A 26,435-nucleotide genomic window follows, 5' to 3' on the forward strand; every position below is an offset into this window, starting at 1 on the left:
GCAACGGGTTATACACAATGCTCGTGACTACTTTGAAGGTCAGTAAAACTTTGAAACCCGTATCTATTTTGTACGAGCTGTAAATAAATAGTTGCCACCATTAAAGTTCCAACCCTCGTACAAGTTACAATGTACCCACTTACAAAAATAAAAAAAATAAGATGTTTCCCATGGCACATTCCAGAGCCTATCTTTTACATCCCTCGCAGTGAACTCATGTTTTTGATTGGTTTCAAGCAGCAAACACAAAGACAATATTCGTCTTCTTCATCAGACTGCTGCAGGTTTTAAGAGAAGAAGAACTGAAGGACATTCGTTGCTAACAGACGCTTTGGAAGGACTTGTCAGTGAAACGAGATGGAGTGAAATGAGGAGATACAAGATGATAAATAGCGTGAAGGGGAGCGCGAATTGCGCGGGCCTGAAGAGGATAGTAGAACACGGAAGAGCATGGAGAGTTCCCATGTGAAAACCTGCCTTTGGGCAGAACGCTAATGATGACTTCACAAGTAGACCTGTCCATTTCTTCCATCTTCTAGTTTTTGGAAATTTCTATCATTTATCAATCCTTGCTCCCATTGAATAAATTATTTCTGTTCGAGGTTTATTAGGTTGAAATAGCTTTGAGCAGTTTCTACCATTTATTCTCTTTGTCTTCATTTTTTAGATTCATTTTGCAACTGTTGTTGTCTTAATGTTTCATTGACTGCTTAAGACAATTCCGCAAACATGCCCCATCATCACGTTTGAATTACTTTCGAAATTACCGTGGTATCTGTCAGGCTTTCAGGTTATAAAATGTGCTCTGTAAAGTAGAGTAATCTTTTATAAACGAACATCCGTTTATCTGTTCTCAATTGTAGATGCTATGCTTCCTCGGAACTTTGATATTTGATTTACAAAATGTAGTCACCTAGCACAGAAACTAAATATTTGGTTGGCGCTAAGACGCTCACTCAGCTGGTCCCGTTAAGTTTGTGAGAGGTCCCAGTAGGCGCCGGTAATAGTATCCCATTGTCCGTATCGCTGTAACAAGAATGACTCCCGAGGAAAGTCCTCTGCGTAAACGTGCAACGTGCGTAAACATGTCCCGGTCTCCCCCAGTTATCAGGATTGAGGATTCGGTATGTTACATACTCCTACGATCTGATGTTATTCACATTTTCGGATGACATGAGTGACGCAAGGAAAATGTTTAGCTAGTAATATTTTGGCTTGTCCTTCTCTGTGCCTGAGTGGTCAGCGAGGCTGACTGCCGTGCGGGAGAGACGTGTTCGGTTACTGGTACCACCATTTTTCCTTGGTTGGGAAGACTGGAATTGGTGCACTCAGCCTCGTGATGCCAGCTGAGGAGCTACCTCAACAGGCAGTAGCGACACCAGGTCTGCAAAACCGACAACGGTAGGGAGATTGTTGTGCTGACTTCCACCGCCGCATATCACTTACAAATGACTCCATCGGCATAGGATGACACGGCGGTCTGTTGTTCCCGATTGGCTCATCTGTGGCCAGAACAGCAGTGCTGACTTACTTAAGAAAATTTTGGCATAAGCTAGCAGTATGGTATACTTGATTGATTACGTTGTTTTTGTTTCCATTTCCTTAAGTTATAAGGAAATGGCTCGCCCCTAGCAGCTGAGTGGTCAGCGCGACGGAATGTCATATCTAACGGCCCGGATTCGATTCCCGGCGGAGTCGGAGATTTTCTCCGCTCAGGGAATGGGTGTTGTGTTGTCCTTATCATCAGCATTTTATCCCCATGGAGACGTAAGTCACCGAAATGGGGTCAACTCGAAAGACTTGCACCAGGCGAACGGTCTACCCGACGGGAGGCCCTAGCCACACGGCATTTCCATAAGGAAGTAGCATTATTTTATGCCTTTAGCGCTGTCTTGTCAACTCGACAGTGACTGATGGTTTCGAGTATTATTGAGTCAAATCTCTTTATGAATTGTGACTTGTGCTGAGTGATTTAGTTCTATTGTTAGTGAAGTACTGACAACGTTATTTCTTCCTCTTACTGAAAAAAAAATGGTGTTTTTATTTTGGGTATTACATTATTGACCTCGAACCAGCAAGTTTTTGGTTATATGGTTCAAATGGCTCGGAGCACTATGGGACTTAACATCTGAGGTCATCAGCCCCTAGAACATAGAACTACTTAAACCTAACTAACTTAAGGACATCACACACATTTATGCCAGAGGCAGGATTCGAACCTGCGACCGAATTGGTCCCTCGGTTCCAGACTGAAGCGCCTAGAACCGCTCGGCCACAGTGGCCGGCTTTTGGTTATATTATCCTACTCTTATTAAAGTAACTGTTTTAAGAGAATGATTCTAAACAGTTTAGGAACTATGTTCAACAGTATGTTGTCAATAAACGGTATCACTTCTGTATTACTATCGCGCATTCACAACCGTGAGCGACCTGCACGCTGCAGCCTGTGTTGCCGCAAAATTCCATTTATACCTAGTGAATTATCAAATCCGTATCTCATGTCCACACCATAGTCCATAGACAATGCACTCCCTCTCAGTGGAAGGTACGGGAGGCAGTGAAATATGCCACCCTGACACTTTGAAACTGGAGCTTTTCGGCTAAGGGAGACAATCCTGAGAGAAAAACCGGTGGATTCGTAGGCCTCAAGATGGCACCCCCGCCAGCTGACAACCTCACCAGATGACTAACCCAGCTATGAATTGGTATTCCATATTGGAAGGACATCTTTTTATTCAAATAGTAAAAACCAACGGATACCGGATGGTCGAACCAGGCAGGGCATAAAAAACAAGATTGTAATAGGTAGATGGAATGTACGACATAACAAATTTAAAAATTAGAACTCAGTAAGATAATGAAGAAGCAAATACAGGATGACTGAGTTCCCCCAACCGACGTCGTTTTATGTAACATGTAATGTCCTATCTGGCCTTTAAAAACCACAATTAGTTCTACACTAGAAACGAACAAAACCCTTTCCAATGAAATTCAGTGTAGTTAAATTTTGAACTGGGATACGTTTTCGCCAGAGGTTGTAGTTTTCAAGTTATTCGAGAAAATCGCACCAAAGTGACCTTCAAACGCATCCCCATTCGCACACTCAGCCCCCACTCGTCAGAATTTCTAGTAGTGTTGTTCGTGGCATTCTCTCCTACAACCTTGCAAAATTTTGTGATTGCGCGAATTACTTTCGGCAATCGACTCTTTTGGTCTTTATTGACTGGCCTTTTTACACCACCGGCTAAGTCGACCATTTACATATAGCAAAACTGACGTTTGTGTGAGCTTTACCAAACAATTTTGTGAATTTTAATAGCACAAAATAATTACATCGTTGTATTCGTCAGGGCTTTTAACTGCGAAACTATTGTGCTTCTAAGGATTAAGTTTGCACCGAATTGTCAACGTAATTAGTTTCAGCGCAGCGTGTACAAAAGTCGGTTTTCTTTCATTACTGTCGAGGGCACGTTTACATCAGTAATGCTAACAAAGTAAGCGACTTTGGTGATGATGTAATAGCCCAATCAGTAGCGGTCAAAGAAGGTCGAATATCCGAAACCGCAGGTGCAGTTAGAAATTTTTGTACAGTGGAGGAGCGAGTGCCCCAAAGAACATACTGGTAATCGTGACTGGCGAGGGATGAGTGTATGGTTGAAGATACGTTTGAAAGTCATTTTTGTACGTTTTTCTTGAATAACTCGAAAACCGTGGTCTCCAATAAAAACGTATCCCAGTAGAAAATTTAACTACATAAAATTTCCTATAGAAAAGTCCTTTTCATTTTTTTCTGTGGGACTAATAATTTGCACTTATAAAGTGAGAGAATAAGAAAATCTAAGACTTTGTGTTTGAAGGCCAGAAAAAAACATTGCGGGTTGTATAAAACAACACCGGTAGTAGTAGCTGAATCACCGTGTATAATCATTGGTGTTACAGTTGAAACACAGAAAAAGTTAAAAGGGTCTAATGATCTAGACTTAGACGGTACTGTGATTTGCAACAGAGTACCGCAAAACAGAAGAGATTGTTGTGGAATAGTTACACTCAAATCAAAAAGAAAAATAATGAGCTATATCTACTTAAATGAAAGGATAATGGTGCCAATCCTAGAATGGTGGGAGCCTTCAGGAAAGTCGAATGAACGATAGATCAGAAGAGCTCAGATAGATCACAACACCCAACAAATTAAAATTAACTGGTACTTTCTTCCGGAAATAAGATTATCATAAATACAGCAGGAGGTCGAGTGGGCGGAATTCAGTCACAGACTATATAATCGCAAACAGAAAATGTAAAGCATCTTGTTCAAGATGCACACGTTCATAGAGGATGTGACAGTCGTTCGGACTCCTATCTACTAATGTTTACATTCGCTATTCAGATGAAACATATAGAGGCATTAATCTGTAGGATGTTGCATACAAGATCTACTCACGGTTATTGAACAACAGAATAACATTTCTAGCTGAAGCATTTCCCCAAGAAGTTCAAAAATTAGGAAAGAACGTTAGGATAGTGGCCTTATTTTTAAAATAAAAAGATTTTGCAAAACTGTGATGATATCGTGACTATGTAAAGATGTGGGAGTTAGATAAATAAACATGAACATGACAGAAAACACAAGCTGCAGAGATGAGATTACTGAGGAGAGAGAGAAGGAATCTGCTAGAAGAAATTTAATGAAGAGTGAAGACGTTAGAAATTAGCTGAGTGTAGACTATGAGAAATGAGGAAAAAACCAGGAAAAGGAAGAGGTAGTGTCACCATGTGAACAGAATGTGAGATATCAGACTACCCTAGAAAATCTGAATTGCGTCCGAAAATAAGGTGACACACAGGTCGACCAAGGAAACAACGGACGTAATCCTTGTGAGTAAGGAAGAACCGTTCGCCTAATTTGTGCATGTAAGACAACGACGGCTGCAGGGTAGAAACATGTCATGTCCATAAACCCTCTGAACTGTATGATCTCTTCCAAGTGCAAAGCGGCACAAAGCATCTATAAAGCTAGGAAGGTATCTAGACAAGTGAATAAAAAACCTTTAATTTGAGTCGAAGACTTGCACAGTTGGTGTGTGAATGAAATACCAGAGAAAAGCACGAATTCTGGATCGAGTCCGGCTGAGGGACGAAATTAAAATTTGTAGCAAATACACACCTGGAAATGGAAAAAAGAACACATTGACACCGGTGTGTCAGACCCACCATACTTGCTCCGGACACTGCGAGAGGGCTGTACAAGCAATGATCACACGCACGGCACAGCGGACACACCAGGAACCGCGGTGTTGGCCGTCGAATGGCGCTAGCTGCGCAGCATTTTGTGCACCGCAGCCGTCAGTGTCAGCCAGTTTGCCGTGGCATACGGAGCTCCATCGCAGTCTTTAACACTGGTAGCATGGCGCGACAGCGTGGACGTGAACCGTATGTGCAGTTGACGGACTTTGAGCGAGGGCGTATAGTGGGCATGCGGGAGGCCGGGTGGACGTACCGCCGAATTGCGCAACACGTGGGGCGTGAGGTCTCCAGAGTATATCGATGTTGTCGCCAGTGGTCGGTGGAAGGTGCACGTGCCCGTCGACCTGGGACCGGACCGCGGCGACGCACGGATGCACGCCAAGACCGTAGGATCCTACGCAGTGCCGTAGGGGACCGCACCGCCACTTCCCAGAAAATTAGGGACACTGTTGCTCCTGGGGTATCGGCGAGGACCATTCGCAACCGACTCCATGAAGCTGGGCTACGGTCCCGCACACCGTTAGGCCGTCTTCCGCTCACGCCCCAACATCGTGCAGCCCGCCTCCAGTGGTGTCGCGACAGGCGTGAATGGAGGGACGAATGGAGACGTGTCGTCTTCAGCGATGAGAGTCGCTTCTGCCTTGGTGCCAATGATGGTCGTATGCGTGTTTGGCGCCGTGCAGGTGAGCGCCACAATCAGGACTGCATACGACCGAGGCACACAGGGCCAACACCCGGCGTCATGGTGTGGGGAGCGATCTCCTACACTGGCCGTACACCACTGGTGATCGTCGAGGGGACACTGAATAGTGCACGGTACATCCAAACCGTCGTCGAACCCATCGTTCTACCATTCCTAGACCGGCAAGGGAACTTACTGTTCCAACAGGACAGTGCACGTCCGCATGTATCCCGTGCCAACCAACGTGCTCTAGAAGGTGTAAGTCAACTACCCTGGCCAGCAAGATCTCCGGATCTGTCCCCCATTGAGCATGTTTGGGACTGGATGAAGCGTCGTCTCACGCGGTCTGCACGTCCAGCACGAACGCTGGTCCAACTGAGGCGCCAGGTGGAAATGGCATGGCAAGCCGTTCCACAGGACTACATCCAGCATCTCTACGATCGTCTCCATGGGAGAATAGCAGCCTGCATTGCTGCGAAAGGTGGATATACACTGTACTAGTGCCGACATTGTGCATGCTCTGTTGCCTGTGTCTATGTGCCTGTGGTTCTGTCAGTGTGATCATGTGATGTATCTGACACCAGGAATGTGTCAATAAAGTTTCCCCTTCCTGGGACAATGAATTCACGGTGTTCTTATTTCAATTTCCAGGAGTGTATGTTTGTCCCGTTAAACAGCAGAAACATGTGCTCTGTAAAGATGTCAATTGTTCCGTGGTTTGGTGAGGCTAACTTTATGATTTCTTAACATTACTGGTACCCTTACATAGTTAGTTGTCTTTTGCCGCGTTCATTTATTTCAGAAAGTGGCGGAAAGAGATTCTTTCATTTTATTGTTTTCGTTTTGTTAAGAATAAATACGGATACATGTCCGACCTGTTGAAATGCTTAAGCAAGAAAAATGAAATCTGACACGGGAATTAGAATCCCGATTTTAACTTTTTAAATAGTTCGGCTTTTAGTCCAAAGATAGTGGCATCATTTCGCGAAGCACAATAAACTTCCTGGTGTTTCCTCCTATCAGCCAGTTACATTCGCTTTTGACACTAACGGCAAAGATGGACAGTGGCTTTCCTGAATAAGGCTCTGAAGTATCCAGCTGACGCATAATTGGGCTGAAGTTGTGTATGGATACTATTATGTATCTAATGCAAAATGTGATGATTTTAAAACTGACTGCTTTAGAATATAATTAGTAGACAGTTCTCCTGATGGAACGTTGCACTATCTTCAGCCGAACGCTAGAGTCCCCTTGAGTGTTAAGCATCTGTCGATCCAGATACAACTCTGCATTTCTTGTGGGTATATCTCACTGTTGAACTCTAGTGAAAGTTCCACGGTTACAAAAGTAGGAAATTGGTAGTCAATTAAAATTCATAAAATTTTTCATTGCTCAGGTATGCTTTAATAATTATGAAAGAACATATATTGTAAACAGATATAAGAACAAATAAATTAAAAGTCTATACATCATAAATAAATAAATAAATACAAATAATACAGCACGTGTCCGTATAAGTGTCAATTTTGTAATATATCTCCGTTGTCGTCTTGTTGATGGTGGCTTAGAATTGTTATCGTTATGTGGTCCTTTTCCCTCTCTACCGCTATTTTCTGTCTCCAGTGTATGTTGTCGCAAACGATAGTAGGTAAATAAGTCATTCGTCATTGTGTTCTTATCGTCTCATTATGTAACTGGTCTGCTCTCATTATGTAACTGTCTTAGCGGTATGCGTGTAAATTGTCACAGTAAGGTCATTAATTTACAGTCAGAGTAGTCATAACCGTCTTTCGCGAATAGGTGTATCGGCATGTATAGTCACTGTACTCTGTCAGTCACTGAGTACGTCTACAACAGGTCACTTAATTGTAATGCGTGTTTCTATACGTCGGTACTGAGCGTCGCTGAGAGCCACGAGGGTATTAGCCCTAGAGCTCTGGGTCGTAGTCGCCTACCAGTCGTCTACCAGTTGCCTAGCAGTCGTCTGCCGGTCGTCTAGCAGTCGTCTACCAGTCGTATAGCAGTGGTCGAGCAGTCGTCGGTGCTGGGCCAGTGGTCGCTGTCTGCAATCGTTACGTGTTCGTGGTGTCGTTGTTGTGTGCTCGCTGTCGTTATGCCCCACGGGTGTTGTCCACGATGCTGCTGTAGGCCCTGTACGCCATTGGCTGCGCGTCTGAGTTGCTACTGTAGTAAGGGATCCCGCCTGGTACGTAGGAAGAATCACCAGTGGAGTCGTACTCTGTCGCTGACTTGTTGATCGCCTCTGCAAACAGACATAGTACGTGACTTGCTGGATGCCACCACTATAATGCTAACTTCATCTAGCCTGAAATACCATATACTACAATATTTTAATATGAAGACTGTGCTACAAGTGAATTTTCAGCAAAGATGTTATGTTGAGTATTTACATTTGTTTATGAATAAACCACAATTGAAATGCACCCAAAGTTGTTATTGCAATATTCTTCTTTAACATAGTTTCACCTTCTATGAAAGTAAAATGGAGATTAATTTTAGCATGGTATCTAGTTTCCACGTTTCACCAGATATCTGAAACAGTACTCTCTTCCACTGATTATTTTAAGGTACTGGCGTACTTTGTTCTTAGAGAAATATTGTTGTTGAAGGATTGGTAACTTTTTCTTTTTGAACTACTAAGAGTTTCAGCTTATCCAAATTACAATAAATGTCTATTAAGACAAAATGTTGATAGAATCAAGAACGAAGCTGCAATATCCAAAACGGTACAGCATAAAACTTTGCTCAATAATGACACATATTTGGGCAAAACTGGCGGATTGACAGTTGTGAAAAATTGCAGAGTCGTAACACAAGAACACTGTTTTCGATAAATTGTATCCTTTAGGGCATAGGAAAAAAATTAGAAAATAAAAACACCACAACCTGTGGTTTTTTGTCTGTGTGAAGGAGATATCGCGTGCGGGTTTGTGATTAATGGCAAACAATATGAAAACTACAATTTCAGACAGTGTGGATGCTTTTTTATACCAAAAACTTTCTCTTACAAAATGAAAAGTTCTCAACTCGTTTGGTCTTTCTTTGCATTCATTTTCCGAGTTGAAAACAAAAGCACACTCTAGTTTATGCAAAGTATATTGTTATAAACTACATTTGGCATTTTGCTTTCGGGTGCAAATATGAATGAATTTTATGTTTCGAATGTTTGTTATTGATAGTCATACTACACCCTTGTCATGCCGGAAGCTAGAGCACTTCAAAGCTGAATGCTTAGTTAACTGAAATGTATTTGAATACCGCCTTTTTCCTTTCTGGTTACTGTTTCCGCATCTATGATATTTAAAAGCTTCTTTATGAGGACACAACGGTAACACTGAGCGAAATGAGGAATTATGTTGGGAAATTTAAACTTTCATTTTCGCTAATTACTGTACCAGTAGACTGAAATATTTTTTCTTCCCACTGGAAGCATTTTCTGTATTCTCTTTTTGTTTGGTGAACTACAAAATTTATTTGTTTATGTGCTTTATCATTTAAGCAGATATAATTTTTTGATTAGTTGTTCTTCTGTTTTCAGTAAGTTGAAATCATCTGTTAAAACGATTTAGTGCGATATGTTCGATTTCAAAGTTATATTTTATGTCACTCCAGAATGTTCTAGAAAGTTAGAAAAACATTCATCAAACATTCTAGAATATTTGCGAAAGCTCGAGAACGTTATAGAACACCTTACATTTTCTTCCCTTGAAAAATACATTGATGTGGAACCGACAACATGTCCTAGCGCCGAACCCGATGTGATGCCCGCCTCTTCAGACACTTAAATCCCACATCCACATCAGCTTCTACCGCACAGCCTCTACAGAGCACAACAGGAGCACCAAGAGCGGCACAAACATAAAATCCTGAGTTTAGCAGTAGCTGCTTTCGAAGGTAATACTTCAAATTCTCTGTAATGAGTTTCATTATTCGTTGAAATAACTTCCTATGTTTCATTGGTTTTCTTGTGGCGCTGATGCATCTCGCATTTCAGATCTGTGCAGTTCAATAGGAATAGCAAGAAACATTTTCTAATGGAGGCTCACGGGTTCGCAATCTGAATATCCCATATTTATTAGTAACCAGCTGATGAACTGTTCACACATGAAACGTTAGTTATAATGTCGTAAATTGGTGGGAAGCGCTAGCATCCTATTACTTTTTATTGGGATTTGTGTCCTAGATTTACTAACATTTTGTGTGACATGTTGTATTATTAAGCAAGAAAACCTCAGACTGTTGCTGTGGACGCCAATTGGTTGTATCCCGACGCCTAACTTACTAACTTGAGCATGTGTAAAAAATTTTTAGCTCCATACTGATAGCGGCAGCAACCCAGAAGAGATATCCTGCTAAGGATCGTTGGCAAGAGGAAGGGACGATTACCAAATCATATGGATGCTGACTGCTCAGTCGATCAACTAAAATATTGAGAAAATCAAACGAATCCCTGATTGGATAAATCTACTGTAGAACATACAAACTTCTACGACAAACCACTCCATCACCTGCTAACAATTGGCGTTGCAATTATCCGATCCTTAAACTTTTTATACTTAGAAAGACTACAACGCAATACATTTTCAAACAAGGACTTCGTCTAGTGGTCCTTACATCAATTTCATGCTTAAATGATAAATCACTTGAGAGGAATAATTACCCACCAATTCATGGTAGGCGATAATTACCAACACTATTGGATTACCTAAGGTATTCATTGAGCAGATGTTGAGCTTATCTTGTAGAGGGAAGAAATTAAATTCTATGTTCATATCTAAAAAAAAAAAAAAAAAAAAAAGAACCTGGAAACAAAAAAAAAAAAAAAAAAATAGGAAGAGAATGACGAAATCGGAAAAGATGGTTCCGGAAAAATTTAACATAATTTCTGAATAAATAACTAGTAAATACTTAAATTTAAGTTGAATCAATGAAAGACCTAACGGGGGAAGACATGAATGAAAAAGTGACGTTCCGAAGGAAACACCGAGGACAAGGCAACTGAAATTGAACTTCATGTACAGGTGATCAAGTACGGAATAACGGTACCTTCATGTATAAGAGACGAAAACATGAGGCTGATCTTATTAAAGTCCTTTTAGAGGTATGGCCGCGTGGTATTACAAAATAGTAAAATGATAAAATGTCAAATATCCGACACTTCGCCAATGTTATTAGCACCCACTGGTCGTATTTTCGATCCAATAAAAGATTTTTGCGTCGGTAGTCACCTAACATCTGAAAAAACGTAATACATTTAAGCACCCACTAGCCATCTGAATCTTTCTACAGCCGAAGGAAGGCTGCTGCGACACCGTCGAAACGTTGGATATTGAATATCTTAGCGTTTCGGTATTTCAGAAGCTGATGCATCAGTAGAGATGAAACGGTTTTAGTGAGGTTGATACTGGCCTCGGGAGCGTACGTATTTTTAAATTGAGGAGGAGTTGTTTCCGATTGAACAAATTATTGAATTCACGGTATTACTGAAAGTTATACACAAAATAACATACAAAGTTATCGGAAAGCAAACGGCAGCTACGTAGTTCGGCTTTAAAAATGCTGTCGTAATTCGAGAGGCTCTGTTCTATATTTAGATTTTATTCCAGAGGTGCAGAGACGTGAACTGTGATGTCCATACCTGCTTTATCGATTATCGGAAGGATTTTGATAGAGGACAACATAAGGAAATCGCCAAGATGTTAAATTAATAGCGGAACAGATGACGAAGACCTCTGGATCATAATTATTCTATGCTGATATCAGTATGCTGCAGTGAATATAAAACGAGAAATCTGACATATTAGAGATGTGACAGGGAGTTAAATAGAGCTCTCTTGCGGCGCCACTGATATTTCTTCTTTGTTCAGAATACATCTTCAAAGAAGCGCATGAACACGTCAATGAAGAAATCGAATGGAAAGAAGCTACCAGTGTCCACTAATCTGATGGTACTGCAATATTTGTCGACAGCTAAAATAGTCCTCTACCATATTGTATCCCGAATCAGCTAAAGTAGTGAGCGTTATGCATAGAAACGAAAATAAGTAAAAATTTATGGTCATCAGCAAGAAAGACATACCAAACTGTCAACTAAACATTAACCGTAAAGTTATTGAACAAGTAAAGGAATACAAATATCTGGGAATCAACATGAACAACTAGTGGTACATCTCGCAAGAAATATAACTCCGTATTCTGAGAGTCAGAGCTGCGTTTTCGAAAAATATTTTCAAGAACCAACACCTCTCTATCAACACAAAAATAAGATATCTACAAAGGAACATTACCCATCCTTTTTCCACAAAATGATGGGGAAACAAAAAGTTGAAAACATATTAAAATGGAAAAACCTACATGACCTTCACCAGGTAATATGGAACGGAAATATAATAGAATACTGCAGCGTTCTTCAAGGAAAGATAACCTGGTGAAAGAGGACAGGGAAGAAGAGGAAAAATAATGTGTGTGAAATCTTATGGGACTTAACTTCTAAGGCATACACACTACTTAACCTAAATTATCCTAAGGACAAACACACGCACCCATGCCCGAGGGAGGACTCGAACCTCCACCGGGGCCAGCCGCACAGTCTATGACTGCAGCGCCTTTGACCGCTCGGCTAATCCCGCGAGGCGACTCAGAAACTTACGGACGTGGGATTAACGCACGAGCGAGGAACGTCTTAGAACAAGCAAAAGTGGTTATAATTATAGTACGGTTACTCACAGATGTACAGCGTGGGCTGTAATTATCTTATGGCAGCGAAAGTCGGTATATATTGTAATGCGTTAATGCGGAACCAGTATATGCTGAAAAAAAAAAAATAGTTCGAGTTTGCGCCACCAGATGCAAATCTGGCGCAGTACAGCATCTCGTCGGTGTCTCCAGTGCTCATATTGAACAAATTGTGTAAGTGGCGATTAATAACGACTTCAACATTATCCTTCTTTCAATTGATTGACCTCCTCTGCCCTTGTCCCGTTGCTAATCCTTTATGTATGGGAACATTTCCTTGCGTTCACAGTGCCAGAGATGATCCTGGTGGCCAAAATGGGAACTAATTAATTTTATATCCTAAATCGGTTCCCCATTAACGCATTAGAATATTTACCGAGTTTTGCTGCCATATGATTATTACAGACCATACTGGACCTGTGCGAGTAGCTGCATTTTAATTATAACCACTGTATAACTGTGATGGTCTCCTACATACGAAACAGATGCGCGCTGAAATAAGAAGAAGAAAACAAGTTGTGTTTGAAACGGTAATACAGGGGAGTGTCGTCGGGATGGGCCGGTGCGTGTTCTTTAGGATACTGACCGACTGGGTCGACGCTGAAGCTGCGCCCGTAGGAGGAGTGGCCGTAGCCGTGGCCGTGCTGCACCTCGGAGGAGTGCGTGTGCTCGTGCGAGTAGACGGGCTTGCTGACGATCTCGTAGGTGACGGACTTGCCGCCGCCGCCGCCGGCCAGGCTCTTCAGCCCGACGATGGCGGCCAGCATGAGCGCCAGCAGCGCCGTGATGAGCGCCTTGCCCGCCAGCAGGAAGAGCAGGCCGCCCGCTCCCGCGCCCATCATCGCCTTCATCATCATCATCATCAGCAGCAGCTGGCCGCCGCCGCCCTTCTTGCCGCCCAGGCCGCCACCTCCCTTGCGACCTACCGCAAGGTGCAAATTTGAATCAATGACAATGTTATATTCAAATGACCCTGAACAACACACCTCAAGATTCAGCTCATATGCTACGATTCACCGGTACCGATAGTCGTGCAGCGCCGTTAGTGACACTTTTGTTTTGACACACGAGCGGCTACACTGCACAAAGGAAAAAGAAAAAGAAAATGTTGCGCCACCTGCTGAGATAAGCCATCCCACAACGGTTGCAACCGGTCCCTGATATCCTGGGTACTATCACTGAGACTCAACTGACGAAGGAGCATATCCCACACATGTTGTGTTGGGGGCGGGTCTGAGGATGTTCCTGGCCACTAGAGTATCGCAGCATCACATAAACTGTTTACAGACAATTGTAACGTGTGTGGACGAAGTTGTCCTGTTGAAAACTGGCAGCATAATACAGCCGCATGAGGGGTAACACATTACGACGCAGGATGTCCAAGTCGTACCGTTTTGTGTTCTAGTACAGTTTGATGAGTATTTCAGCATCATTTTCGTGCTGACTGAATAAACACATTACGAAACGTGCTACTATTCGTTGAACCTTCTTTGTCCATTCCGTTATAGCAGTTTGGTAAGTAGAACAAGCACTATGACAAAAATTTAGTGGCAGTTCAAAAATTAGCCTAAACTAAAGAAACCGCAGGAAACATAAGCCTGCGTGATAAGGAGGAGCCGGCCGTGGTGGCCGAGTGGTTCTAGGCGCTACAGTCTGGAACCGCGCGACCGCTACTGTCGCAGGTTAGAATCCTGCCTCGGGCATGGATGTGAGTGATGTCCTTAGGTTAGTTACGTTCAAGTAGTTCTAAGTTCTGGGGGACTGATGACCTCACAAGTTAAGTCGAATAGTGCTCAGAGACATTTGAACCATTTGATAAGGAGGATATTTGAGTACACAGGTGGTGGGGAGGGGAGCAAACTAAAAATGGCCCGGAAAATATTTATGGCACTGACATGGAGTTAATGCTTGTTAATGATAAGATAACTGCTCATTACATAAAATGCTGGAAACCGATTTCTATGCACCAATGGGTTGCTGTCACATGCCTGCATATGAGCATCTCCCGCATGCCGTGACCTGAGTACTTCGCTGTGTCATCGCGTTTGAGTAAGAGGATCAACCAGATGGTTATACCACAAAATGGTGCTCATGATAAAACAAAACGTGTTCGTTGTGAGTGTTGCCCGAAGCACAATTTGTGGAGAATGTTTACTGACCTCTTTGCGTGGGAGTGTTGCGAAACGTCCAGCTAAGTCTACAGTCAAAACTTAGTGGCAAAATGACGTGAAACGAGACCTTTACCAAATAAAAATCATATCCGAAAAGAGTTAGAACACCAGAAAATATGGCTCAAATGAAATCTGACGAAACCTCAACAACATTTAGCTGTGCAAGTGGGAATTAAGAGATCATGACGAAACATTATCAGGGAAGGCCTTCGCCGGTAGCCTTACAAATATATTGTTGAGAATGCAGACGAACTTTCACGTGTTGTGTTCTGCCAGTGGTTTCTGAGTGAAGTGAGTCCTCAGTTTTTTCATTTCTTCAGACGGGGTCTGATTCAGTCTGTCAGGGTACGAGAACTAACAGAACAGGCGCCATTATGAATCTGAAAATCGGCGTTACTGCTCTGGAGAGCCGTTGTATAATGTCGGAATGGTGACTGTTACACAGTGTTTGATGTCCGCATCGTAGCACGGTTCTTTCAACAAACTTCAAATGCTAACCGACTTTTCCAGAAACTGTTTAATCCCAAGGAGTGGATTAAGTAACAGTAGATGAACGACAGCATGGATATTTTCAGCAAGACGTAGCAAGAGTATATGGCCTTGACAATATTGTCACGAATGCATGAGTTGTTCGGTAAGGAGAGGACAATCAGCAGAGGTAATGCAATCTCCTGGTTACCTTGAGCACCTGATCTCTCTCCGTGTGATTTTCACCTGTGGGGCAAATAGAAGGGTCAAATTTGCTAAAATAATCCTCACACACTGAAAGAGCTACAGAACACTGAAAATGCTACTCTGATGTGGGTTAGGCATTACACAATCTCAGCAATTGTAGTTTCGAAGTTCACAAATTAATCGTCAGTAATTAACCTCTTTCATTCTGTTTTTGTATACCAACATATTGTTCCAAAAAAGATACAGACTCACGACGATTGAGGTAACCTGCAGTATCACTTGTTCAGGTATGACTCAAGGCCGCTTAGCTACCTCTTAATGCGATTTGGTTGTGGATTTTGAATATGACATTACAGTACATGTCGTATGAATTCTTTACCATAACATACAATGACTTAGAACTTCTGGTGCGGTCTCCGTTAAATAAACTAGAATTTGTAATCCACTAAATACTTGCAACTACGGCTCTTGATCTCTGACTAGAAACTGGGATTCAAAGGAAACATAAAACAAAGGACAAGGCCTACCTTATATGTTTAATTCAACGTCTCCAATTGCCTCTACGTCGATGAAAGGTTGACCTTCAACTTCCCTTTGCTGTTAAAACGTTGACTTATTACCGAGTAGTTCTAGGGTGTGACAGACGAATTTAATAAAAACTGAAGGACATCTAAACAAAATTATGTCACTCGAGGTGTCTCTATATCCAGTGATAACGCAGCCATAAAGATCGTTTCTCAGGATTTCGGCATTCGAAAACTTCTGAAAGCTCTTACTGACTTACTGACAGAATTTGTCGCTAACTTACAGCACTGTTTTGCTGGGGTAGGTTCTTAACAGTCTGTTTGTTCAAATTTGTCTGAAAATTCGTCTAAAAACATTCAGGAAAAATGCAAAAAGTGAAAGGCACGCATACAACGTGTGGAACACTTTTAACTTTGTTGCATTCTCAAGGCAGTTTCTAGACACTGCAACTATTTTTTAGTTTCTAGGCATTGCCACCATCATACCAGGTTACATTTAAAAGATGTTGTGTGCTCGACATAGTTTTTTGTAGTCCTTTAAGTCACTTAACAATATGTATGTGGAGAGTCATGTGATTTTCTATTAGGAGAAATAAAACTGAAAAGTAGAAGAGAAGTAACGGGGGGGGGGGGGGGGGGGATACATCTGCCAGCTTTACGTGGATTGTACAATACCTGTGAGTTGCGTGCTTTGAATCTAAGGCAGAAATGAGGCAGAAACTCGAATTTTTATGATTTGGTGTAACGGCTGAAAGGCGCCACCTGAGATACCTGGAACCGTCTTCGAGTTACGATGCCCATTTTGAAGAAATGATGATTACTCGTCCTGTGGAATATAGGTTCGTTATTTCCCTCGTCATTTTTGTGCCAATGGCTGCGTTGTGGAAGGTGTGGCTCACCGGTGTTGTGCGGGCAGTTGAGGTCGCGATTTCTGACACGTTGAATTAGCTAGCTTATTGTACGAGTACTTCCTGCAAATAAATGTGTTTATCATACACCTAGAGAGATAGTGCTCTTGTCAAGTACTGCAAGCCTATGTTTTGTTTATTTTGCCCTCGCTTATTGGCAGCTGTTTTGTCATTTTTGTTACACGAAAACCGACGTAACTTGTTTTTTGATATACTGGCAGGCTGCTTTACAAATTTAATGGTTTAGCCTTTCAGATCAGGTATTATTCGAGTCCATTTAAGCTGATGTAACATGTTGCTCTATCTTGTGGCTAATACTAAATTGTTTCAGATTAACATTTCAGTGGTTAATTATGATGTGAAACTAAGAATGCTGAAAAGGATTGAGTGTTTAGCGGCCTACATGAGTAATGAAACCAGGTTTAATAGCATAGGTGTCAGTGAATAATTATGGAAGGGAAATGCTGTTCCTAGTCATTTCACTTTTATGTTATAATCCTTTCGTACTCTTCTTGAGATGTTACATTTGCTGTCATTAAGCTGTTTTTTGAAGGTACTCTGATTTTTAAGTATGGTCTTCTCATAATTGCTAACTTCTCAGAAATTGTTAGTCACACTAGCTTTTACAGTGGGTGATGAGTGTTACGTTGTTGTTTGTGAGACGTTTTGGGTATAGCTGGGCCTAAGTTTTTGATTGTTTGATATCAAGTGAATTTCACGTCTGAAAACTGTTTTCCAAATTTATTGTGCAAAATATACGTACAAAATTTCACCCTATTTGCAACTCAATAAATCGGACCCAGCGTAAAAGCCTACTGTTCCAGTACCACCACAACTGCAGAAATTCCACATTGTCCATTGATTTCTTCTTCTGTTTCTTGTATTTTTGTCCTGCATCGACGCATTGTCAGCGTGGTTATTTCAGCATTTGGCTTGGTTAATGTAAGGGGTGGCCGATGCCGTCCCTGTCGCCAGTCTCCCCCCACCTCTGACGCCCCCATTCCCGCCATCCCCCACACCCCGCAGGGGCGGAATATGTGACCCTCAACTGTTCGCATGTACTGTTATTTACATGGAAGTGAGGGAAAAGTTTCAAATTGCGAATCGCGTAACTGAGGAGGGCCTTGGATACCAGCCCAGTATTGCCGGCCGCGGTGGCCGAGCGGTTCTAGCGTTGCAGTCCGGAACCGCGGGGCTGCTACGGTCGCAGGTTCGAATCCTGCCTCGGGCATGGATGTGTGTGATGTCCTTAGGTTAGTTAGGTTTAAGTAGTTCTAAGTTCTAGGGGACTGATGACCAAAGATGTTAAGTCCCATAGTGCTCAGAGCCATTTTTTTTTAACCAACCCAGTATTCATCTAGTGGGATGCGGGAAACCGACTAAAATGCGCTTCCAGTCTGGCCAGTGCACCGGTCCTTGCCTGTGAGCCGCCGTGCGGATTCCATCTGGCACTGGCGCATCTCCCCGTTCCTGCAAGCGACGTTCTAACAAGCACGGCTACCCTGCCGAGTTCGGATATTTTGTTTGTGTTCACGAAGACTGTTACTTACTGAATAGACTGCGAAAATATTAAAAGAAGGCAATGTCATGTCGAAACAGTGTTTATACTTTACACTGAAATTTGGGTCGTGTGCCGTTACTTTAAGTTAAGCATAGGACGCAGTAACAATGTAAAGTAGATCATAAATGTATAACCTCAACAATACATTTTAAAACAAGTTTCTTGATTCACCGTCCAATAACCACTCGTCTTTTAAGCAGCGTACTGTTTGTTTGTGATTTTGTGCTGGTGGACTGCAGCTGCAACCAGCTCACACGAGTGCAGGCCGTGAGATGACTCTGCAGCCTCCAAACGGATGCCATTAGCTGCGAGTGCTTCTTAAAAGATCTTCCTTTAATTGGGATTCTGTCACAGTTGTGCCCCTATACGTGGTGCTCACATGCGTGACGTGTATTTCTGCAAATTGCGTTTGTAGTTACGGAGCATGATAAAGAATTATTTCTACAGGCCTCCTTTCCAAGTGGGTGAAGTAGTCTGTAATATCATGACTTTGCACTTTCATTGTGCATCCTGTCGGAACAGAAGTGAACTGTACTAGTTCCTGAGAGGACATAGTCTTTTATCTAACTTCACCTCTTCCACAAGTGCAATACTGAAGTAATGCGCTCTTTTCAGATCAAGTCATAAAGGCTGCGTAGACGGAACAAACTGCTCGTACTAGTACCCGTTGACAGCCTCAGTAACTGTCATTATCAATTCTGAGGTTTAAATTGAATATCGTATTGCATTTAACAAATTTTGTTCACTTTTGATATCTTCTCACGCTTATTCTTCAGGTAATTCTACTGCGCAGAGAGCGCATTTGATTACTTCTGTCCCTTTGTTACTATAGATCCCAGATATAATTGAAATGTTTCTACGCCCAAGTACTCGTGAATTTCGGTTCCTTTAGCAACATGATTCTCCATATCGGGTTTTGAAGAACAGCTCTCTTCGCGCATTGCCTTCAGCGCCAACAAAAGTATTTTTTGATTATTTCTAAACAGCATAGCACTGATTTTTCTACTGCCTCTCATTACTAACCCAGAACTGAAAACGAAGGTTTTTCTCAAATATTTTTCTGTCTCTTATATTACTTATGATGAACCTCTTCCCATTCTGTATTTTCTCTAGTGATTTAGGAATCGCATTATCGTAATGTCTTCTATGTTCGTCTATCCTTCTACGTTTGCCTGTATATCATGCCGTTTGTCAGTTATTTTTGGTACATTGTTGTTTAATTCACTGAAAATTACCGGTTCCGGACAGTGTCACCCATCTGCAGATCATTATCATAGCTGCAGGGTGACGAGTCTTAACGGAAACAGAATGATTTTCATTTTCATATGTTGTTGTTGTTGTGGTCTTCAGTCCTGAGACTGGTTTGATGCAGCTCTCCATGCTACTCTATCCTGTGCAAGTTTCTTCATCTCCCAGTACCTACTCCAGCCTACATCCTTCTGAATCTGCTTAGTGTATTCATCTCTTGGTCTCCCTCTACGATTTTTACCCTCCACGCTGCCCTCCAGTACCAAATTGGTGATCCCTTGATGCCTCAGAACATGTCCTACCAACCGATCCCTTCTTCTAGTCAAGTTGTGCCACAAACTCCTCTTCTCCCCAATTCTATTCAATACTTCCTCATTAGTTATGTGATCTACCCACCTAATCTTCAGCATTCTTCTGTAACACCACATTTCGAAAGCTTCTATTCTCTTCTTGTCTAAACTATTTATCGTCCATGCTTCAATTCCATACATGGCTACACTCCATACAAATACTTTCAGAAACGACTTCCTGACACTTAAATCAATACTCGATGTTAACAAATTTCTCTTCGTCCGAAACGCTTTCCTTGCCAATTCCAGTCAACATTTTATATCCTCTCTACTTCGACCATCATCAGTTACTTTACTCCCCAAATAGCAAAACTCCTTTACTACTTTAAGTGTCTCATTTCCTAATCTAATTCCCTCAGCATCACCCGACTTAATTCGTTTGCATTCCATTATCGTCGTTTTGCTTTTGTTGATGTTCATCTTATATCCTCCTTTCAAGACACTGTCCATTCCATTCAACTGCTCTTCCAAGTCCTTTGCAGTCTCTGACAGAATTACAATGTCATCGGCGAACCTGAACGATTTTATTTCTTCTCCATGGATTTAAATTCCTACTCCGAGCTTTTCTTTTGTTTCCTTTACGGCTTGCCCAATATACAGATTGAATAGCATAGGGGAGAGGTTACAACCCTGTCTCACTCCCTTCCAAACCACTGCTTCCCTTTCATGTCCCTCGACTCTTATAACTGCCATCTGGTTTCTGTACAAATTGTAAATAGCCTTTCGCTTCCTGTACTTTACCCCTGCCACCTTTAGAATTTGAAAGAGAGTATTCCAGTCAACATTGTCAAAAGCCTTCTCTAAGTCTACAAATGCTAGAAATGTACGTTTACCTTTCCTTAATCTTTCTTTTAAGATAAGTCGTAGGGTCAGTATTGCCTCACGTGTTCCAACATTTCTGCGGAATCCAAGCCGATATTCACCGAGGTCAACTTCTACCTGTTTTTCCATTCGTCTGTAAAGTATTCGCGTTAGTATTTTGCAGCTGTGACTTATTAAACTGAATTTTCACATCTGTCAACACCTGCTCTTTTTTTGGATTGGATTTACTATATTCTTCTTGAAGTCTGGGGGAATTTCGCCTGTCTCATACATCTTGCTCACTAGATGGTAGAGTTTTGTTAGGCCTGGCTCTCCCAAGGCTGTCAATAGCTCTAATGGAATGTTGTCTACTGCCGGGGCCTTGTTTCGACTTAGGTCTTTCAGTGCTCTGTCAAACTCTTCACGCAGTATCATATCCCCCATTTCATCTTCATCTACCTCCTCTTCCATTCCCATAAAATTGTCCTCAAGAACATCGCCCCTGTATAGACCCTCTATATCTATCTTACCCCTCGTGAGATAAGCCTCTGAATCTTTATATTTGTCCTCTAGCCATCCCTTCTTAGCCGTTTTGCACTTCCTGTCGATCTTATTTTTGAGACGTTTGTATTCCTTTTTGCCTGCTTCACTTACTGCATTTTTGTATTTTCTCCTTTCATCGATTAAATTCAGTATCTCTTCTGTTATCCAAAGACTTCTACTAGCCCTCATCTTTTTACCTACTTGATCCTCTGCTGCCTTCACTACTTCACTCCTCAAAGCTACCAATTCTTCTTCTACTGTATTTATTTCTCCCATGCCTGTCAATTGTTCGCTTATGCTCTCCCTGAAACTCTGTACAACCTCTGGTTCTTTCAGTTTATCCAGGTCCCATCTCCTTAAATTCCGACCTTTTTGCAGTTTCTTCAGTTTTAATCTACATTTCATAACTAATAGATTGTGGTCAGAGTCCAAATCTGCCCCTGAAAATGTCTTACAATTTAAAATCTGGTTCCTAAATCTCTGTCTTACCATTATATCATCTATCTGAAACCTTTTAGTATCTCCAGGATTCTTCCGCGTGTACAACCTTCTTGCATGATTCTTGAACCGAGTGTTAGCTATGATTAAGTTATGCTCTGTGCAAAATTCTACCAGGCGACTTCCTCTTTCGTTTCTTAGCCCCAATGCATATTCACCCACTACGTTTCCTTCTCTTACTTTTCCTACTGTCGAATTCCAGTCACCCACGACTATTAAATTTTCGTCTCCCTTCACTACCTGAATAATTTCTTTTATCTCATCATACATTTCATCAGTTTCTTCATCACCTGCAGAGCTAGTTGGCATATAAACTTGTACTACCGTAGTAGGCATGGGTTTCGTGTCTATCTTGGCCACAATAATGCGTTCACTATGCTGTTTGTAGTAGCTTACCCGCACTCCTATTTTTTTTTTTTTTTTTTTTTGATTGTTAAACCAACTCCTGCATTACCGCTATTAGATTTTGTATTTACAACCCTGTATTGACCTGACCAAAAGTCTTGTTCCTCCTGCCACCGAACTTCACTAATTCCCACTATATCTAACTTTAACCTACCCATTTCCCTTTTTAAATTTTCTAACCTACCTGCCCGATTAAGGGACCTGACATTCCACGCTCCGATTCGTAGAACGCCAGTTTTCTTTCTCTTGATAACGACGTCCTCCTGAGTAGTCCCCGCTCGGAGATCCGAATGGGGGACTATTTTACCTCCGGAATATTTTACCCAAGAGGACGCCATCATCATTTAACCATCCAGTAAAGCTGCATGCCCTCGGGAAAAAATTAGGGCTGTAGTTTCCCTTTGCTTTCAGCCGTTCGCAGTACCACAACAGTTGCAACAGTAAAATTCAAAAGATAGAGAGGAGTAAACGTCTGGAGAGACCTAAATTGGAAATACCACTTGATAGTGATTAGAGCAAAAGCTGATGGTTGGCTGGGATTCGTTGGGATTATGTTAAGGAAATGTAATTCACCTACGAAAGAAATGGTTTATAAAACACATTTGCAACACCGTTGACACGTATCAGGCTGGATAAGGAGAACAGATCAGATCAATCGAAGAGCGGCACGTTTTGTCATGGGACAGTCCAGCAAGTAATAATCATCCATCAATAGTCTGGCAACGTATTACTTCCTCTCACATGTTTATCACGAAATGGCCACTACAAGGATATCAGAGAACTCAGAGCTCAAAGGGAAACTTAGCGATTCCATATTCCCACGCACCACTGGCAAATGGAGCAGAGAAGATAAACTGGTAATGGTACTAGAAGTGCCCTGCCCTATTCTCCGTAAGGTGTCATGCATGGTAATAAATGCCTCGTGATAATATATGTGTCATTAGCCTTCCTAACGTTCCGTCCAGACCATGGGAATATATCTCGTGGGAGACGTCAGCCATCCACGTCTAAATAATAAGCTAACCAATACACTATCTGTCATGTATCTACTTCAAACTGCCTCCCGCCAGAAGCTACCATTGAAAGAGGACATCACAGGCGTACACAAACCCCTTTAGAAATGAACAGTTCCATACAAACTTAATTACGTATATAGACAACAATAATAGCAATTTCGTGGGCTCAATTGCCTGGTACAGCCTTCGTATTAGTTGACGCTCCTGCGACATGCGTGTACCTAACCTACCACAAGGTGAAAGAAAGCTACTGTTTAACTTGGAATCTGAACTATGTGTTGTTCTGGTGGCTCCTCACATCGTTTGATGTTGAAGGCAGGGTGACATGAGGACTCAAGAATCCGTGGTCAGAGCGAGATTCGATCCTGCGACCTCTCGCTTTTCTAGGCATGTGCTTTCCTATTAGACGACGAGAACCAGCATGCACGTACATCATGCGTTTCTAGGTTTTGATGGGCGAGTTTATCGAAATGTGTGTCATAAATGACCCTATCTTTTGACTGCATTGAATTACACGCTTAAATTTTTTATTTCAGCAGCGGACTGTACACGTTAGTACTTGACATGAATTTCTACTCAATACATGCAACCGTTCCTGAGAAAAAGGAGTTTTAACAGACGGATGTACAGGCAGACACTCGAACAACAAAACGACGCTATGAGTATATCGTTTTCACTGATCGAGGTACGGAATCCGCAAAACGATTTTGATACCAACCTGAAGAAAGGCGAAAAACGTAATGTGTACTGACTGCTAGCAAATTAACGCAGAATAATATGTCGTTAAAGTGAAGAAAACAGCATTACACTTTCCACCATAAATTTTGAACTCTTTATCAAGTAGCAGGTCTCCACGTTAGATCATCCTCAGGCCCCTTGAGAAGAGTAGAGATCTGAGGACACCGGTTATCTTATTACGGGTCCTACAATGACAACATACAAGCGGATTATATCCGATCTCTTTTTCTTAAGGGGCATGATGACGATGTAATGTAACATAGAAACCGATGGCTTAAAAAAGCGTGCAAAATTTACGGGTGAAGGTGCACTGCTGTTTATTTCAAACTGACCAGCCGACATCCAGCCATCTTCTACAAAGACAGGCATACAAAGCATTATCGTCAAATCACATTCAAGAGTATGTCGCCATTCACTGTGAAACTAATGTGCAACCCCGCCCTCGTTTCTACCCCGGCTCCTGGGTACGCTGTTAGAGGCAATGATGCAACATCTACATCTATGTACATCACACTCCGCAAGCAATCCAACGGCCTGTGGTGGAGGGTACCTTTGATAACACTGACTGATCCACCCTATCCTATTCAGTCGTCAATGGCGCGTGGAAAGAATGATTGTTGGCAGGCCCCTGCATTGGCTCCAATGTCTCGAATTTTCTCGTTGTGGCCATTCCGTGAGATGTATATGGGAGGAAGTAAAGTTGTTCGACTCTTCACGGAAAATGCTCGCCCTCCGTGATGCACAACGCCTCTCTTGTAACGTCTGCCTGTGGAGTTGGTTGAACATTTCGATAACGCTCTCGCACAGCCTACACAATTCCGTGGCGAGACGCACGGCTATTTGTCGGATCTTCTCTATCTCTTCTATCAACCCTACGTGGTAAGTATCCCACATTGGTGAACAATCCTAAAGAGTCGGTCGAACATGCGCCTTATAAACAATTTCGTCCGTGGAAGAGTTACATCTCCTTAGGATTCTTCCTGTGAATCTCAGCGTTCCACCTGCTTTTCCTACTTTTCGCAGTGACGAAGGCGTGTTCGCGATACTGACCTGTCTCCTGAGAACCCTCGGCGGCGGGTAGGCCGAACACCTCGTGGCTGAGCTGGCGAGCCGCCGCCAGGCTGTCGGCGTCCAGGAGCTTGACGCTGATGGCGTGCGTCTGCAGGTAGCGGGCGACGCGGCGCGCCAGGTAGGCGTCGACGCGAGCCTCCGAGTCGTGCGGGAAGTCCCTGGCGACGGATGCCACCAGGTCTGGGGTGGAGGTCGTGCCCTCAGCTGCCGCGCCGTCCCCATCGGATCCGTTAGTGCGCACCACGGACACGCCGGGCATCAGCTGGTACTCCCTGGCAGAGGACATGCGCTCCACCAGAGCTGCCACGTCCAACTTGAGGCACGTCAGAGTGAAGCGCTGCGCTCCGGTGCATCCCTTGTTGATAGCCTTGCGGGGAGTGGACGGCGCCGCTGATAGGGTGTCATCGCCGGAGGGAATCTGGTTGACGGACGAGTGCGGGAACTGTCGGGCGTGTCTGGGGAGTAGCAGTGAAGCGACGGTAGCAGCGGCGGCTGGAGTCGCCACGCTAGACGGAGAGGTAGCTGCGGTGCTGCCGGCGACATCGGCACGTAGCGCCGGGGACAGTAACACCAGGAGTAACCACACAGGTCGTCGCAACGCGCTGTTGGTACCTTCCATTGATTTACTTACACGAGACGGTTAAATTCACTGTTTAACGAACACTGTTGCTCCCTTCACGAGACGGAACGACAAGACACAGCTGTATGTTATCAGCGCCGCTGGGTCCTTAATGCGAGAGGCCGTCCGTTCTCAGTGGAGAAGGACGGTGCACTGCGATGTTCGGTGGTCGGCACCTGCTCTTTTGTACCCCTCGCGCCGATTCACTGCCAACGGCGTGGCACGCGTACAAGAACTCTGTTCCTGTTGGGAGAGGGGGCGGGGAAAGGTAACAAAAAGGACAATAATAAAGTGACGCTAGTCAGTCCGCATTATTATCTGGGGCACGCGAAATAGAGTACCGTGAGTTGGCATCTTGCGCAAAGTAAAAGGCAAGACTCTTCGCAGCGGAGGAGGTGGACTCTGAAGCTATGGTCTCAGTGGTAGGGGGAGAGAGAAAGAGAGAGAGAGAGAGAGAGAGAGAGAGGGGCTCGTTGCCGCGTCCATACAACAGGCGGCGGCGCGAGGTGAAAAACCTTCGTCTAGGCGACTGCTGCTGCTGGCGTCGGCGGTCATTAGGCGGCAAACGGCGAGAGGGGCTGACCGGCTACTGCCCGTCACAGCTCTTAGTGGAGCATGACTGCGGCGC

At 43.1% G+C, this 26,435-nt stretch overlaps 1 protein-coding gene across 1 annotated transcript; it reads right to left on the reverse strand.

Moving 5' to 3' along the window:
* Positions 1 to 7,319: 7,319 nt before the first annotated feature.
* On the reverse strand, positions 7,320 to 25,959 carry LOC124606738. The gene is made up of 3 exons (XM_047138770.1): positions 25,168 to 25,959; positions 13,266 to 13,601; positions 7,320 to 8,186 (listed from the first exon to the last, which is right to left on the reverse strand). Exons 1-3 carry the CDS (start codon positions 25,805 to 25,807, stop codon positions 8,035 to 8,037), a joined length of 1,128 nt encoding a protein of 375 aa, XP_046994726.1. The 5' UTR covers positions 25,808 to 25,959; the 3' UTR covers positions 7,320 to 8,034.
* Positions 25,960 to 26,435: the final 476 nt, after the last annotated feature.

This window comes from Schistocerca americana, chromosome 3 (genome assembly GCF_021461395.2).
Source record: "Schistocerca americana isolate TAMUIC-IGC-003095 chromosome 3, iqSchAmer2.1, whole genome shotgun sequence".
In the NCBI taxonomy this organism is placed as follows: domain Eukaryota; kingdom Metazoa; phylum Arthropoda; class Insecta; order Orthoptera; family Acrididae; genus Schistocerca; species Schistocerca americana.

Coding starts and splice junctions, on each gene's coding strand:
- LOC124606738 (XM_047138770.1), bottom strand. CDS start 25,807: ATGGAAGGTACCAACAGCGCGTTGCGACGACCTGTGTGGTTACTCCTG. Junction 13,602..25,167: donor CGAGGGTTCTCAGGAGACAG/GTCAGTATCGCG, acceptor ACCTTGCGGTAG/GTCGCAAGGGAGGTGGCGGC. Junction 8,187..13,265: donor CTTCAGCGTCGACCCAGTCG/GTCAGTATCCTA, acceptor GTCTGTTTGCAG/AGGCGATCAACAAGTCAGCG.